The 18409-nt window shown below is 38.9% G+C and overlaps 1 protein-coding gene across 1 annotated transcript; it reads right to left on the bottom strand.

Annotated features, from left to right (window-relative positions):
* Positions 1 to 898: 898 nt before the first annotated feature.
* LOC127423206 (poly(A) RNA polymerase, mitochondrial-like) lies at positions 899 to 16687 on the bottom strand. The gene is given in 10 exon segments (XM_051667347.1): positions 899 to 4267; positions 6402 to 6472; positions 6630 to 6722; positions 9393 to 9619; positions 11067 to 11275; positions 11488 to 11712; positions 11911 to 12144; positions 12323 to 12483; positions 16000 to 16212; positions 16600 to 16687. Coding segments are annotated over 10 exon segments (1890 nt in total). The 3' UTR covers positions 899 to 3898.
* Between the last annotated feature and the right edge of the window lie 1722 nt (positions 16688 to 18409).

Raw genomic sequence — 18409 nt, 5'->3', positions numbered from 1 at the left:
GACACACATTTTGTGCTAGAGTTGCATCTATTGCTGCCAGGACATAGGCAGAGGGAGAGAGAGAGAGAGAGAGAGAGGGAGAGAGAGAGAGAGAGAAAGAAAAAGAGAGAGAGAAATGTCATCAACCGACATAGCTCTATCGTTCCACTGGGCTCGAGTTGTGGTCAATTAAGCCTTGCTGAGGTAGAGAACTAAAACAATGGCAATTGTATGTGTACACAGAGGCCCTTTCTGATAACAGAACTTCAGTGTGTTTGCTCGACAAAGAGCTTTCTAAAAAAACAACAGCAGAGCAGGACTTTCCAGCAGTTTCCAAAAGAACTGTCAGATGCTTTCTAAGAATCTTATGATATGAGAAAAAGAGATGGCAGAAAGGCATAGGACAGTTTAGAGACGGTCTTCTCACTCAGTACGCTGACATGCAGTTATATTTAAGCTGTAGCAGGTTTTTGCATAGTCAAGCTACAGTCTTCATCTGTCTGTCCAAGTATACATGACACATGCGCAATTGAATATTTGAAGGAAGCTGAGGAAGTGGTAAATTCGGAGAGACGGTAAGACCAATTGTGGCCTGTTTAACGTGTACATAATGGACGAAGAAGAGCTATTATCTCCATAGCTAAGTCTGTTAGTCCGACTTTGTAACAACCGCACTGACACTGAAATTGGACTTTTAAAGCACATACAACTGCTGACTGATGTTTCAAGAAGGAAAGAGAAATATAAGGACACAGGACAAGTTTGTGTTTTGTACTACTTGGTAACTGCTTGGCAAAAGCATAAGATGTGCATTGGGAATGGCCTATAGCTGACTCTGGACAATGGACTTGAGAAGGAAAAGGAAGTCAGATTATGCCTGGGAGTAAATGATACCACAGGAGGAATTGAGGTCATTTAATTACAGAGTCACATAAAAAATTTACATGTCTCAGCTATGGACACAGTATAGAAACATACCAGCATTTCATATTTTAACGTCACACCAATCAGTGCCTGGAAAGATGTAAAATAATATGCGGAGCATTTTCTAAATATCAAAGGCTTTAAAATTGTTATTTGCACCTAACCAACAGAATCCTCAAAAGAGACTGTAAATAGCACAGGTTTTGACCGAAATTCCACTTAGACAGCAAAGCCAAGACCATTTCATTTCATCTTGTTTTTACTGCAAATCCCCCCCTGTGTTTTGCAAACCCTCAAGCCACCTTTCAAAATTCTTTCAGGCTCGGGAGAGAAATTTGGAGCCAAGAATAAGCTGGAGGAGAGAAAAAGAATGAAAGTATACATTTTATACATACTCAAAGACAAACATACTCCAAGGGTACTACTGAGAACAGTTGGACAATATGAACAAAGGACAACTCTTAGCATTAAAAAAAAAAAAAAAAAACACATCTGGATCAGAGCTAGGGGTCGTATCAATACTCACTTCACTAGACAATCATTATATATTAAGGAATTTAATTTGCTTGGAAACAGTATGAAGGAAAAATGGTAACGTAAGTTACAAGTAATAGACCCAGCGGAAGCCTCTACTAGTCGACTCTCTCAAAGACCAAACATACACACAGAATGTTCTCTGGGAGAACCAAAATAATGGTTTATATGTTCAAATGTTTACTTTTGAAGTTAGCTTCTCAGATCGTAGTAGAACTTTACTGAAACAAGTAGGTCCAGCGTCAGTGTATGAAAAAATAAAACGCTGGATATGACTGACTTCCCAAAGGCCCATATTTTAATGCATACCCCCCATTTTCTTTCCAAATGATTCCTATGCCCCTGCCTGGAGCAATACATACACAATGAGGAAGATGGAATAAAAAGACAATATCCTGTAGATACCTACCACAATCAGCAATTGAGGTCATTGCCAGCAAGGTGTGGGGCCCACTAACCAGTTAGGAACTTCTTATGATAACAAAGAATAACAAATCATGCATGCAGGGCAGAATTAGGCCAATATCCAAGTTAAGTTCTGGAAACAGTTACAATTTAGTGACCCTAATCACATCATTATTATGTCTTGCAATGCCAAGAACTGAGCAAAGAAAACAGTCCACCACCTCAGATGATCATCAGCTTTAGCCTTTTCTCAACACTCTACAGACTATTTGGTACTTTAACAATATTACACAGAAATACTCCAACAATGAATCAACAACTTGTGGGAGGCACAACTTTTGTATCTAGGTTCACTATACTTCTCAACCTGTCATTGTGAATACTTTTACTTTAGGCATGCTTATGAGGTATAAAGAGATTGATCAACAGATTAATGCTACACACATATAAGCTCATTATATCCCAAAGCCATTCAGCTGTTTGGATAAATCCACCATAGGGCAGCTTGGGGTGGTATTTCACCTGTAAATATGCTTAGGGATTTGGTTTGAGTATTTGGCCCACTCTTCTATTTCTTCCTCTTCCTGTCCAAGACCCTATGACCTTCCTCATCTTCTTGTAGAATGGCTAAAGTTCAAAATCAACTCAGTAGTTTTTCTCTTCCTCAGAGTGGAAGTTGTGAGGTTGAGAGGCATGGGTTCAACTTCTCTGTGACCTTATCAAGTTAAGTGGTAAAACCGCTGTGCACACTCCTACTCTTAACCAGTGCTCCCAGGAGACTTTACACTCTTTCATCCTCTCCCACTATCATTTTCCTTCCTTTGTAGTGCTTGTTATGTGATACAGTCTCAAAACACCTTTACTATTTCCTCTTCATCTGTCAATATTCTTCAACTTCTCTCCATCTTCTCAGAGTCTGTTTCCTGCCTTCCTATAAAAAAGCTCCCTGCTTTGTAGCTCTTCTCAGTTCCCACACAAACCTCAGTCATCTTCCATCCATTCATGAGTGATCCTTCAATGAGCAGAGTGAATTTTTTCACACTAGCCTGCCTGAATGAAATACTTCTTAAACACCCTGTGAAATTGCTTGACAAGCACAGATACTTTTCATATTGTTTCCTATTGAAGGGTTTGTTTTATCCTTTTATTTTTAAATAGCCCATTAGGCTTAAGTTACGTCATAGCCATGAATCCTGATATGAAGGTTGCTAGTTGGTCACAGGTGGTATAAGTGGTAGAGACAACCTCATTCCAGAGAGCATCTGATTAGACAAATCAGTGAAGTGCAGGAAGAGTCATCAATATTGTTTACTACATTTCCCTGAAAGATTGCAAAAGAAGTCACCCAACAACATTTAACATGGAACAAACCATACTGGGTTGATTATAATATCTTTGTTTTTTAATTTAATATAAAAAAACATTTGTTATGTACACTGTTTGACAGTAAACTTAAATTATATTTTGTACTTCTGACCACATACTGATGTGATAACCTTGACCTCTGCTTTTACATAATGATTTATTCAGTCATTAGGCCACAGTTTTGGTATGGCAAAGAAGAAAGGAATTGAGTCTGTACATGTACTGTATGTGATCTAACTAAATCAAAACTTCACTTCTGTTTTATGTAAGCTGTTTAGTGTTCAGAGGTTCTGCTTCACTGCTATGAAAACTGTAATGATTGCTGTTATCAGATCAGCACAACCACCAAGCTCCATTTTCAAAGAGTCAAAGACTGTAGCGGACCTCTGCCTCCCATGTTATATCATGTTATCTACAAAGTTTTCCTTTCATGCAAAATACTTTTAGGGGAAGTCTTAGTTTTTTAGAGGAAAATTGCACCATAACTTCTCATCACAGCGTACCGAGTAAGTTTGAATGTTAGTCACACTGCCAATCCAGCTCAGAAAGTTAACTATATCAAAACCTGACTCCAAATGTAGAAATATATCAACCTCTCATTATTTCCTCTGAGCATTTAAATATGTAAAATCTTAAGACGTTCTTAATTACTGACCCTCCAGAACTGTTTCCCCCTGTTAAACTGAGCATATCACCTCCTAGGGTTAGCACTTCCTTTCTTTGCAGTTTCACCACCTTTAATCTTCAGAGAGTCTAACAGGTTCTTTATCCTTGTACTAGCCAGTTCCAGTTTTCTCTTCCTGCGACTTTTCACCTCTGCTCCTGAAGTGACTGAAGGAAGGAGAAGGGCAGTAAACCCCCACGGTGAGACTGATTCAGCTGATTGGCTCGAACTTCTGTTAAGAACTTCTCTCTGCTGGAGAAGCCATTCGCTTTCTCGACAAAGTCCCACAAAACGTTCGAGCTGTGTAGCGTTAACAGTCTTGCTAATATTTAGAGTAGTTTCAAATGGGTTCTGGATGTGCAAAGCAGCTGTTTCTAGTTTGATCTGCTCTTTTCCCTGGTGAAAAAGGTATAAAACATATTTATGCCTTCAGCCACTCAAACATAAAAACAGTATTAATGCAACAATAAGTGTCTACATTTCAGCTTGTATTCTACACGAGTAAACAAGAAATGCATTTAGAAAATTCAATCAGATTAAATGAATCAATTGAATTGATTGTATGTCCCTTCTAAATAAAGCCTGTTTTGTGCATACTATTTCAAATTAGACAGCACCTGCCAAAGTGGTGAATGTTTGTTTCTTCAATTCAGAGAGAAGACATTATGGATAGAGGGAATACACTGCAAATAGATATTTTCTTTTTGAGCATTCTCGTCTTGTTTTCCAGTAAAAATATCTAAATATTCTTAAAACAAGATACATTTACTTGAGAAGCAAAATGACATAAGTCTTGTTTTCAGAGAAATCTAATACAATTTCAAGACATGTCATAAATATCAATACATTTTTGAGGCATCAATATATTAACATTAGTCAACATTTAAATTAGAAGCCTAATTTGCATGCTTTCCAATTCACTCAGTCGGGCTTCTGCTGAATGTCTGGCATAATAGCGTTGGGAAACCACAAGGGGGTGATATAACATTTACTGAAGCAAGCTGCAAGGCACAAGTATCATAACATAGGACGGGTATTTTAGATTTCCTTGCACAGGAAGCGCATACACAAATGTTATGAAGGTTTTTGTACTTCAAGAATGAAAGTGACATTGATGAGTTTGCAGGTTAGTGTATGAAACTGGTTTAACTGTACAAACTGAATGATTAGAAATGATTATGTAATTTCTCTCTATGTATCTTTGAAGAGGTTTCATTCAAGATGTCAAACCAAAAAAAGACATACTTGTAACTGAAAAACATTGTGTAGGCTATATGAAAAATGCATATCCACAATATATCATCCAGTAAATACTAGAGTAAATAATCTATGTCCTTTGATAATGATTTGGGTCGAATTTAATGGATATGCGAGTTAATAACCTATGTGAGTTACGCTCTGTGACGCTGCAGAGTTTTGAGCAGAATTTTAGAACGCGCCATGTCATCTGCCAGACAAGTCCGGTGTGCAACCCTCTTTCATTTACCTTGCCGCTCACACTTTACCAAAGTTATGTTAAGAAATATATTTGTAAACACAAAGACTACTTCTGTCTGAAAAAATCCCAATATATATCGATAATCATCCGGAAAATCTTCTAATGATCGATGTGTGAAAAAGACTTCAGTCCCAAGCCTAAAAATTTTGTAGCATTTATACTTTTAACAAGAGAAAAATATTTGCCAATGGGGTCAGAAAAAAAATCTCACTTGATTCAAAAGGAAAACAAGTTGTTTTTTTCTTGTTTTAAGCATAAAACCCATTAAATGTATTGATTTCTCAGAAAACAAGACTTAATATCTTATGTCATTAAATGCTTTTCAAGTAATTTTTTCTTAAGGATGTTTTTTTTTTTTTTGAAAATCAGAAAAAAATACTTTACAAATACTTTAATACAAGTTTTTACAATGTAAAAGGTGACGGGAGAGTTCTTGACAACATCACAACTGATATTGCACACAGTGTGTGCATATGATATATTCTTAAAATGATTCGTGACAGTAGTTTTACAGTAGAGAAGTTAACACACATTTCAATAAAGGATGGACTTTGCATTTTTAATCATGGAGCTAATTAAGCAAAGTCTAAAAATAATATTATACCCTTGGGAGGAAGAAATGACTTCAAGATATAATTTATATATATATATATATATATATATATATATATATATATATATATATATATATATATATATATATATACTCCAAGATATGCACATTAAAATGCAGAAGAACTATTATAAATCAGACAAAAGCATGGAAATCAATGGTTTAAAGGATTTCACAAACCAAAATAATTTGTAGACAAATAACTAGATTAAAAAAAGTTAATCAAAACACATATCTGACTTGTTCACTGCTGTCAGAAATAGCTAAAATGCTTTAAGTGCCTAGACTATTTCTTTTAATTGACTTAATATCGCACTCTGGTGGCCATTTTTGGAAGGCCCGCAAACACGTCAGCAACGTCCCCTGTGTGTGTGTGTGTGTGCACTCATGCATGCATGTGTCATCAGTGGATGACTCACCTTCCTTATATTGACTGATGCCTTGAAGGAAAAATTGCCATAAAACTCAAAGAACTCCTGCAATATTTTCACTGGGAGAAGCAAAAAAATAAACTAAACAGCAGATAAATATATCTGTAAATATGTAATGCATTACAGTAGCACAACAAAAATGTGTTCTTTGTGCATGGGTAAAACGTTTAATTAAGTTCATATGAATTATGAAAATGATCCATGAACTCCACTCACCTAATGTGTCCGTGTTATTCTGCAGTGTAATCTTGTTGAGGTCACTGACAATAGTGCAGTCATTCTCCTCAATGACACACTTCTCTGCTGGTCCTGGAGAGAACAAACACACAAAACATTAATATAATGTTAGTGACTTTCCACACAGAGACAGATTTTGTATCACTATTGTGGAGTCAGTCTCCTTGACCCTGGCAGACTAGACACAATAATTGTGTGCGTAAGACAGCAGACTTGAAGTAGTGCCATACAGTGTGATGAATGCTGAGCCCCTATACTTTACTGGAGCCACAGTGGATGAGACAGGAGCGTCTCATGAAAACTCTGCTCTTTTAGCCACCATAATTCAAATGTACAGTAGATAGAGAAGTACAAATAGAGGAAGCAATGGTGGGAGGAGGAGAGAACCTGAGACAGACTGGCGAGAGAACATGTAGTGCAATAGACCAGTGGTTTTCAACTTGTTTTGCTTCAAGAGCCAGATTCACAAAAATGCTCTTAAGAAAAAGAAAAATGATCAGAAGTTTGTAAGAATGTTCCTAAGTGCAACACTTGAAACATTCCGAAGATCTCAAATATTTTCTTAAGAATTTGTTTTTCTTAAAAAAAGGCTTTGACATTATCTGATTAGCCTGCTCATGAGGTTGACTTTTCTAACACAACAAATTCAATACTTCAACACTTGTTAACTGTTTTGTTTTTTAAGCAGCAAGAACTTCACAATATTTTTTTTCAATGTAAAATGCGTGAGATGTGTTAGTTTAACGACATTAACCGTCATAGAATTTACTTGATTGTAACCATTTGACAACTTTAAATTTGACATGGAGGAAAAGAAAAGAAAAAAAACCTCAGTAGACAAGAGCTGGAGGTTCTTGTTAAAGAAATTACTGCAAGGAAAAAGTTCTCCTTGGGAAGCTTGATAATTATATCACGCCGGAAAATAAGTGATGGGGTATAGGGTGGTGGAAGACAGTCTCAGCTTTCTAATGATATAATTATTATGTTTCTATGGACTGTAAAATTATGGAGATAGGGCTATCTGCAGCGCACCCATTTCAACTGACTAGCATAATTGGTCACCACATTAAGAAACTTCAAAACCACATTTACTATTTGAATTTCGTGATAACATTTGCATGGTTTGAAAGCTGAAAATAAAAATAACGAAACACAAGTCAAAAACGTGTTTTGGCCTAAAATCACATTTCTACTTAAACAGCCCATTGCGACTTCTGACTCATGAAAGAACGTGTCACATTTGAAACAAGACAGTAAAATCATGAACACCTCAACAGACCACTGTGAAATTATCCTAACTTTAAGATGTTACTTACGACGATTTTTAAGACATTTTCTTTCCAAGAATTTGAATTCTTACGTTTTTACTTATGTTTTTTTCGGGAATACAAAATATTCGAAACTCTTTTCTTACATTAGAAATTAAGAAGTGTTTCATGCTCTTTTTACAGCTAATAATTTAATTGTATATAACACAATGTAGTCAGCACAAACCTCATTGCAAGTGAACTCATATTCATTTAAAGTAGTCTGGGTCATATTTTTTTTTTATCAAGTATTCTAACATGACGTTTTGTTAATGGTTTCTGAGGATTAAAAGCATGCCAGGTAGCCTCTCCATGTTGGCACCTGCCCAATTTACTTGCTTCTATAAAGGGACAGATACATTTGCATTAAAATACCTAGTGCTGGGTAGTAACAGATTACATGAAATCTGGATTATGTAATCAGATTACAAAAATCAAATATTTGTAATTAGATCAGTAGGATTACATATTAATAAGGCAAAGGCAGTTAATTGTTCACAATTTCTTGATCTCTTTCATTCTTCTTTTTAAATATTTTAATTTTTCATTCTAAATCAGCCTACACCAGATAGACGTTCGTCAAATCTTTTCAAATGAGCAGACTGCATTAGTGAGGTAAAGTTAGTTTTAGCTTCATGAATTGCTTTTGTACTCAGCTTCAAAAATGTACATAAATGCACCTTTGTAAAAAAAAATATATATATATTGTAACGCTGATTCACAAATATAACTTGTCTGATCTGTTACCACACGTGGATGCCGTTTGTAATTTTAAGTGCCTTTTTTTCTTCCATTCAGAAACAGAATAGTGAGTAAAACACACAAACAAAATCATATAAATTCTCATATTTTGATCCATTAAAGCTGAAGTATGTCATTTCTGCACCACTAGCGCCACCAAACGGAATTGCAAAAATAAACTTCGCTTTCGGAATCCGTTGGTCAAATAAAGAGATAGTCCCGCCCCCAACTCACGCCATTGAGTAATGTTGTTGGGGTGGGTCTAAGCGGTCACTCAAAACAAAAAGCAATTTTGAAAGTGCAACAGAAACAGTGTTTACAGTTTGAGAAAATGAACCTATAAATAGCTTACTAATAGTTGTCTCTGCATATTAAGATGGAATAAGAAAAATTATTTTAACACAGAATAAGTTACATACTGTACTTCAGCTTTAAGTGAGTTTTCCTTAATGCACTTAAGCAACATTGTCAAAATGGTACAAGCTTAAGTATCCCACTCAAATCCATGTGACATCAAATAAACAAGAATTAGGTCAGAAGTTATTCCTAAAGAAATCCAAGAGCAATCAGATTATATTAATTTAAAATGTAATCTGAGAGATTATGTTACTGACTACAGTTTTAGTCAAGTACTTTTTAATCAGTACCAGCTTACAATACAGAAGTAAGGTTGTTAAAGTAAGAGTGGGTATACCTGCCAGCTCCTTCAGTTGGTCCAGTGTGGACAATATGGGAGGACTCCTCAGCTGAAGGAAGAACAATACCATGACTGTTAAAGAGAAATTGGTGATCCATGGTCCCGGAATACTGTTATTGATGCTATGAACTCGAGCCCAGCACCGTACGCTGAACATCAGTTGCCGAACACGAGGGTCCAGCTGCCCGTACAGAAACAGCATTTCGGAACTCTTCATCACCACCCTACATTAAATGAAACATACACACCACCACGCAAAATGTCAGGGCAATTGAAAATGGTGCCACATCTAAAACTGTGTGAGAAACTGTGTCAAAACAAAAAACAAAACACCTAGGTTTGGCCGCTATATATGTCTAAAAATAGAACATTGAAAGAATTACCATTTAACTCAAAAAATACATTTGACTAAATGCATTTAATGTTTCCTAGTCCTTTTACAATTGCTTTGCTCTTGTTCTGTGATTAAAACACATTTTCCTCCATAAACAGAAAGACAAGTCAAGCTCTGGGTTTCTCATTACGCAGTACACATTATTCAACGTACACAGCAGGGAATCTCCCTTCATAACCCACAGCTCTGCCCGTGAGGGGACCCCCAGTATACCAGCACAACAAAAAGAGCTGAGCAGGTTTCTGTGCACTGCTGGTGCATCACGTTCTAAAAGGAAACATCAGGCAGGGTGACCTTTGTTTTGGGGAAGTGTAAACGGGAGTGAAATAATGAACTGAGTTCCCTTAATGATCACATCACACCAGCTTAAAAGTCTTTCTCGGGGATAAGCGATATTATCCGTCACTTTCCTTCTCAGCTCATGGACATCTTTATATGAGACTGCAATTAGAACGTCCGTGCTCCCAGAGTAATAAATATACCTTCAGTAAAATGTATATTTTTCCTCTAAATGCATTTTCTCTCGCCACACATTCTCCATCTTGTGTTGTCTTTTATATGCACACAGTGTATAAGGAATACAGACCTTATTTTAACAGAGGGACAAAAAGTTGCATTTAGGCTTGATATAAACTTCTAATAGAGGGGTCTTTAAAAGGGGGTCTGCGGCCCCTACAGTGTCAGTCTTATTACCCTTGGGCCAAAGAAGGCCAACTGGGGACTGAGGCGGGGTCAGATTCACTGAGTCAGATGAAAGGTTTCAGCACCAAGATACTCATTTCCCAATTTTTAATATCTAGCTACCAGCTTGCCTCAAAAGATCAACAGAGAATGAAGAATCGTCAGTACTGGTCGGTAGACAAAATCAGGGCTCTTCTGAATATTTGGGTTGAGGAAAATGTGCAACGTCATACCGATGCGTCATTTGCTGAACGAAAACATGATTAAAAAAAAATGTACGGTCAAAGTACAAATTCGTGTTCATTTAGAGGGCTAGCTAGCCTCCTCAGTTTGAGTTTCCCTCTTGCTTGTGAAATGAGTGGGGTGTGTGACGTTGGCACCAAGGCGGCGTACTAAGGGCAGGTTTTAGGGCAACACTGCGGGGCTACTGGCCCGATGTTGGGAATGCAGATAGACATTGGTCTCACGGCTCGAGGTTATTGGCCCCGGCTGACCAGCTGATAGCCCTGGCTCAATATTGGAAAAGCTGCTATTGTAAAGCTCTCTTTGACAACTGCTGGTTCAGATAGTGACTTTAACAAAAAATATATAAATACCTGTTATTGGCAGTGAGGTCACACTGAAAGCCAGAGGGTTAGTGAGCAAAGCGGACAAGAGGACATCAAGCTTGGAGAATTTTCTGGACCCCTACACATTCAGGGCCGAACTGGTCCACACATTCCCCAATGACTGAGAGGATACTCTGGGTCACAACCCGCTCTGATGCCCCTCGCTTCACCTGGTACTCCAGAGACATTCCTGAGCCCTGTTTGAAAGGTTATTTCATAATCAGTGAAAAAAAAAAAAAAAGAATACTTGTTCTAGCCCAAATTAATTGTAAAAACTCTGTCTTAACAAACAAAGTCCAAAATAACTAATGGGATTTCCAGTCTTATTTACAAACATATGAGATCGAGTCAGGACAGAGATGAGAGTGAAATTACTCAATCTACTTAAACTGAAGACCACAGAACAGACCGTTCTCTGGCCTGGTGCATAGATGCCGTCGAGGTCCAGAAACATGTCGAGGTCACAGCCAAGTTTGCCAAAACTGTTGACAGTGGAACCAAAAGGCCTGATGATGCATTCTGGGAAATATGCTGCAGCTATGTCTCTGAGCAGAGAACAGACCAGAAACCGCATACTAATGTTCTTGTCTGTGAGCTGTAAGGCCTCTGTCAGACATTGCATTTGCTGATCTATCTGAGGGAGAAATGTGAAGAGATGCTTATTGTCCTTAGTTCTGAAGCTAAAACCAGCAGACATAAAACTTAAAATTAACCTCTACCCATTTCATACCCTCTCATAATAAGCTTTCATGAGCCTAATATCTCATATGATTAAAACCAAAAAACAACAACAGATCAGCTCTAGGAGACTTGATTATGACATGTCACTTACGCTGTCCTGTTCAGAGAGCAGCTGGATGATGTCAGGAATGGATGGTGCGGACTGCTCATGGAAATTCGGCACAGGATGATTGCCCGACTGACTGCCTGGCCCAGTCCATTTCAATGAAAGCAGACAGGATTTGAAAGGCACTGCAGCTTCATGTTGGACAGCTGGTATGTTAGTGCACTCCTTCAATGAGGCAATGCTCTCTCGGCTGGAGAATTCCACCACTGCACATGTTCCCTACAGAAACACACAGAATGAGGTGACAAGTGCACTTATTTCATGTGCAAAGCGAAGAACAACTGAATCAAATTCAGTTAAAGTTCTTTGTGATCAAACATTAGAGAGCTGATTTGATATAATAAATGAATTGTTAGTGTCATCATGGACTTGCTGAAGTCCTCTCATACTGACTTACGTAGCTATTGTTGAAGAAATGCTTGTTGATTGTCCCATGTTTAGACAGGTAATCTAAAAATGTATTTTCGTTGATCTTAGCCGGGCAGCTAATCAAGACCAATCTCTCAGCTCGTTCTCTTCTCTCCTCCTGGATTGCTTGAAATGATTTACTCTCCTTTGCTTTCGTGATCAAAAAAGTGGAGCAAATGGAAAGAGGCTTGAGTTAGTTTTATTTTGGTCATGCGGATCGTCATTTTCATCAGCTATGAAAACATTTGGCTGGTATGTACCTTTCACAAAAGATATGTCAGGTAAAATTTTAAGTTTGAGCAAGTTTTAAGGCTGTCATTCTTTATACACTGACATCAGGAACTCAGCCAAGTATGGCTGCTGCGTTGCGAGCTCCGACACAACATAGTAATGTTTTGTTTGTTTTGTTCACAATTCTTATGTTTTTTGTCTTGGATGTTGTCTGCCTTATTGTCTACGACAGACAAACACTTTTGAACATTGGTTCAGCAATCTCACACTGTAAACCGGACTTCACATTCCTCAATGCCGACCCGCTGTTTCTACTGGCAAATGTTCAGTCTCTGGATAACAAGCTCTGCTAGCTGAAAGCGCGGATCTCTTTCCAACGAGATACAAGGGACTGCTGCATTATCTGCCTAACAGAAACTTGGATGTCTGCGGAGATTCCAGACTCAGCCATTGAACCCGCGGGGTTCTCCGTGCACCGAGTGGACAGAGCGAAAGACCTCTCAGGTAAAAGCAGAGGTGGTGGTGTATGTTTTATGATCATCAAATCCTGGTGTGATCAGAGGAACGTACATTCTATCAAGTCTTTCTGCTCTCCTGATCTGGAATTTCTTATGCTTCTGTGTCGACCATTCTGGCTACCGAGGGAATTCACAGCGGTCATTATCACTGTTGTGTACATTCCCCCACAAGCCGACACAGACCGGGCACTCAAGGAACTGTATGGGAGTATAAGTGAGCAGGAAACCGCGCACCCTGAGGCCGCGTTCATTGTGACCGGGGACTTTAATAAAGCCAGTTTAAAATCAGTCGCACCAAAATATCACCAGCACATTAGTTTCAACACACGAGGGGACCGGGTTTTGGACCATTGCTACTCTCCGTTCCGGGATGGCTACAAATCCCTCCCCCGCCCACCATTTGGCAAATCGGACCACTCTTCCATTCTGCTTCTGCCCACTTACAGGCAGAAATTGAAACAGGAAGCACCCACCCTCAGAACGATTCAGTGCTGGTCGGACCAATCAGACTTTACGCTACAAGACTGTTTTGATCACGCGGACTGGGAGATGTTCCGGTCCGCCTCTGATGACGACTTCGAGCTTTATGCTGATAGCGTAATGTGTTTCATCAGAACGTGCGTAGAGGACGTCGTTCCGACCAGAACTGTACGAATCTATCCGAATCAGAAACCTTGGATCAATAGCGATGTTCGCGCGGCACTTAATGTGCGGACCTCCGCTTTTAATTCCGGGAACGTGGAGGAGCATAAACAAGCCAGTTATGCCCTCCGAAAAACTATCAGAACCGCAAAACGCCAGTACAGAAGTACGATTGAAGGACAGTTTAACACCACCAACTCTAGAAGCATGTGGCAGGGAATTAACATCATCACGGACTTTAAAGGGAATAAAAACTCCGCCATGAACCGGATGAGCTAAATAATTTTTATGCTCGTTTCGAGGGAAATAACACCGCCCTCGTGGAGAGAGCTCTCGCGGCTGAAGCTACAGAGGTTAGTTCGCTCTCCGTCTCTGTAGCGGATGTAACCCGATCCTTCGGACGGGTGAATATCCGCAAAGCCGCGGGTCCAGACGGCATTCCGGGCCGCGTCATCAGAGCGTGCAAGAACCAGCTGGCTGGTGTTTTTACGGACATTTTCAACCTTTCCGTCTCTTTGTCTGTAGACCCCACATGCTTTAAAACATCCACCATTGTGCCTGTTCCAAAACAATCAAAAATAACTTGTTTAAATGACTGGTGTCCTGTTGCTCTGACCCCCATCATCAGCAAATGTTTTGAGAGACTAATCAGAGATTACATCTGCTCTGTATTGCCACTCTCTCTTGACCCGCTGCAGTTTGCTTACCGCAACAACCGCTCCATTGATGATGCCATTGCATCTACAATACACACTGCTCTCTCCCACCTGGAAAAAAAAGAACACTTATGTGAGAATGCTGTTTGTAGACTACAGCTCAGCATTCAACACCATAGTGCCCTCCAAGCTAGATGAGAAACTCCGGGCTCTGGGCTTAAACAGCTCGCTGTGCAGCTGGATCCTGGACTTCCTGTCAAGCAGACGCCAGGTGGTTAGAATAGGCAGCAACATCTCCTCATCACTGACCCTCAACACTGGAGCCCCGCAGGGCTGTGTTCTCAGCCCACTCCTGTATTCCCTGTACACACATGGCTGTGTGGCAACACATAGCTCCAATGCCATCATTAAGTTTGCTGATGACACGACGGTGGTAGATCTGATCACTGACAATGATGAAACAGCCTACAGAGAGGAGGTACACACTCTGACACACTGGTGTCAGGAGCACAACCTCTCCCTCAATGTCAGTAAGACAAAGGAGCTTGTGGTGGACTTCAGAAGAAAAGACAGAGAACACAGTCCCATCACCATCAATGGAGCACCAGTGGAGAGAGTCAGCAGCTTCAAGTTCCTGGGTGTCCACATCACTGAGGAACTCATATGGTCTGTCCACACTGAAGTCGTTGTGAAGAAGGCTCATCGCCACCTCTTCTTCCTGAGACGGCTGAGGAAGTTTGGAATGAACTGCCACATCCTCACACGGTTCTACACCTGCACTGTGGAGAGCATCCTGACTGGCTGTATCTACGGCAATAGCACAGCCCACAACCGCAAAGCACTGCGAACTGCCAGACACATCATCGGAGGTGAGCTTCCCTTCCTCCAGGAAATATATACAAGGCGGTGTGTGAAAAAAGCTCGGAGGATCATCAGAGACTCCAGCCACCCGAGCCATGGGCTGCTCTCACTGCTACCATCAGGTAGGCGGTATCGCAGCATCAGGACCCGCACCGGCCGACTCCATGATAGCTTCTTCCCCCAAGCAATCAGACTTTTGAACTCTTGATCTCTCACGATCAAAATACATCAGCACTGCACTTTATTACCCTTACTCTTATATCTCACACCGGACTGTCATAAATTATATTATTATTATTATTATTATATTATGTTCTCTCTTAACAACTGACTATCAACCGGCAGCCTGAATGTCAATACAGTACAATACTGTACATTCTATATATATATATATATATATATATATATATATATATATATACTTTTTTATATATTTTTATTTTTTATTTTTATTGAATAATGTGTATCTATATAGTGCGTATTGTATACTGTACAGTGTATGTTATTATTTGTATACTGTTGAGTGAAATTATGTGTATAACAGATGTTTAAATTGTGTTGTGTAAATCTGATGTTTATTGTAAATTGGTATATGTCTCATCACTGTCACGACTGCTATGTTGATCGGAACTGCACCCAAGAATTTCACACACCATTGCACTTGTGTATATGGCTGTGTGACAATAAAGTGATTTGATTTGATCTGATTTGATCACTAGCTTACATGCTAAACATATAGAAAATAAATACAATTATACCGGCTTTCGCTGTCTTGTTCCCTGTCTGGACTTTGACTGCTGATGTAGTTGTAGCGACTCTTCTTTTCGTTTGAGGTTCCACTCTAAGACGGAATCTAACAAGCCCTCCTAAACCCTTTATGTGTAACCTACACACACCAAAGGAGGCCGCCATTGTTGAATTGAGATGGGCGCATGCGTACACATTCACTCTACGGTGGCTGTAGAAACTTGCTAGGTATTGTGTTTCGATTTCAATTCAATTCAGTGAGCTTTATTGGCATGACTGTAGTGCATGCAATATCAATATTGCCAAAGCTGTTGATTTTCATAACAGTGAATCAAACTTTCCAATGTGACATAAAAGTCAGTATCAATAGAACAATGTTAATTGAAACAATATTAATTGAACTGGTAAAAATTAAAAGTAACAAAATTAGTGTAAAGAAGGAAAGAAAATATCGATATTGAACGAATTAAAGGTCTTGTGGAACAGAGGGCTTTTTGGTTGTTCCACCGGTTGTGGCAGGCAGACATTCCTACAGCATTCCTCATTCTCTCCCAATAATCATTTTCGGGGGACCAAAACAGATAATCAGATAACAACCTCCGCGCTTTTACCATAATAGAGAGCGTAACCAGAGCCCGTCTGAAGCTGGAGCCTAAAAGGTGAACATAAAACAGCATAACGCAGTGGTCCCATAGTCATTTTATGGGCGGTACACTGAGTAGGGATGGGCGGATCGATCCAAGTATCGATACTTCCGATACTGATGTTGTAACAAAAATATCGATCCTCACACAAAAATATTGATTCTAAAAAATAAAAAATAAAAATGTAAACTAGGGATATTATTATTTGGTTACCATGAACATGAACAATAATCAAAAGCTTCAAAGTGAAATAAAAAGGATTAGGCTATATATGCAAATACTTGTGCAGGATGGGAACTATTTCTTCTTCTGCTCATCTTAACATGCATAAATGCTGAAAGACACAAGCAGACAAGCACTTGTGCCATCACAAGGCTCGTTAAAACAAGAGAGGTCAGTGCCTTGTAGAGGTAATGAGAGAAAATCAGAGAAACAGCTTCTGGAGTAAATTCACACTAAAATAACAACATATCTAAAGGTGAAATTTCTTAAAAATTTGTTTGTGTGTAATTGTTGTTAATAAGTCATAAAAAAATAGTTAACCATGGTTTTACTGAAGTAATATTGTAGTAGTAATCATGGTTAATTGTGTGGTAACTATGGTTTAACTAAATACTTTGGTTAAACTATAGTTACTGTAGTGAAACCATGGTTAATTTGTGTAAGGGTAAACAAAACAGAAGTCTAATAATTTTCTGTTTAGTCTCACAAATGTAAAAAAAAAAAAATAAAAAAAAATAATTATGACTTAAAATAATATTTTAAATGACCAATTTTACCCCAAGAAATCGAAAAAAAAAAAACAAATATTAGAAGTATCTGTACTGGTATCGATATCGACGATATTGGACATTAAATTATTGGTATCGGATCTAAAAGAAAATAAGTGGTATCATGTCCTCAGCTTCATTGAATTCTACCCGCTCAACACCAGTTTCATGTACAACAGTAAAGAGAAGACTCAGGTGTGCAGGCCTTATGGGAAGAATTGCAAAGAAAAAGCCAGAGTGGGCAAAGAAACACAGACATTGGACAACAGATAATTGGAAAAGAGTGTTATGGATCTTAACCCCATTGAGCTTTTGTGGGATCAGCTAGACTGTAAGGTGCGTGAGAAGTGCCCGACAAGACAGCCACATCTATGGCAAGTGCTACAGGAAGTGTGGGGTGAAATGTCACCCGAGTATCTGGACAATCTGACAGCTAGAATGCCAAGGATCTGCAAAGCTGTCATTGTTGCACATGGAGGATTTTTTGATGAGAACCCTTTGAAGTAGTTTAAGAAGTTATGAACATTTTTTTTATTTTTTTATTGTAATAGTAATTTTTCATGTTATTAATGTCCTGCCTATACATTGTGATCAGCTGAATGCCACTTTGGTGAATAAAAGTACCAATTCTTTCCATAAGAGCAAAATCTGTACATTATTCCAAACTTTTAGCCACCAGAGTATGGCTGTGTCTCGTTTGGAAGGCTGCGTCCTCCGGAGGTCGCATTTGTCGGCCGCATACGTCATCGAGGCTGTCTCGTTTAATAAAAGTGAGTAGGACACTTCGAATGCGATCTTCTTTCATGGGAATTCGGAGGATGCATGAGGTGTATGCTTCGTGAGCACCCATAACCCACAATTCTTTGCTTCAACAGAAATGTCTAAAAAAAATGACGCCAATTTGCCCGTAAATATGATGTTCAAACGCAAGGACTGTTAATTCTCAAGTTGAAGTACCTCAGTAGATGGGTGCAGAGTATATCATATGTATAATCATATTAATATAT

This window comes from Myxocyprinus asiaticus, chromosome 32, assembly GCF_019703515.2.
Source record: "Myxocyprinus asiaticus isolate MX2 ecotype Aquarium Trade chromosome 32, UBuf_Myxa_2, whole genome shotgun sequence".
In the NCBI taxonomy this organism is placed as follows: domain Eukaryota; kingdom Metazoa; phylum Chordata; class Actinopteri; order Cypriniformes; family Catostomidae; genus Myxocyprinus; species Myxocyprinus asiaticus.
Note: the sequence above shows the minus strand (reverse complement) of the source record. Positions and strands in the feature narration are given on the sequence as shown.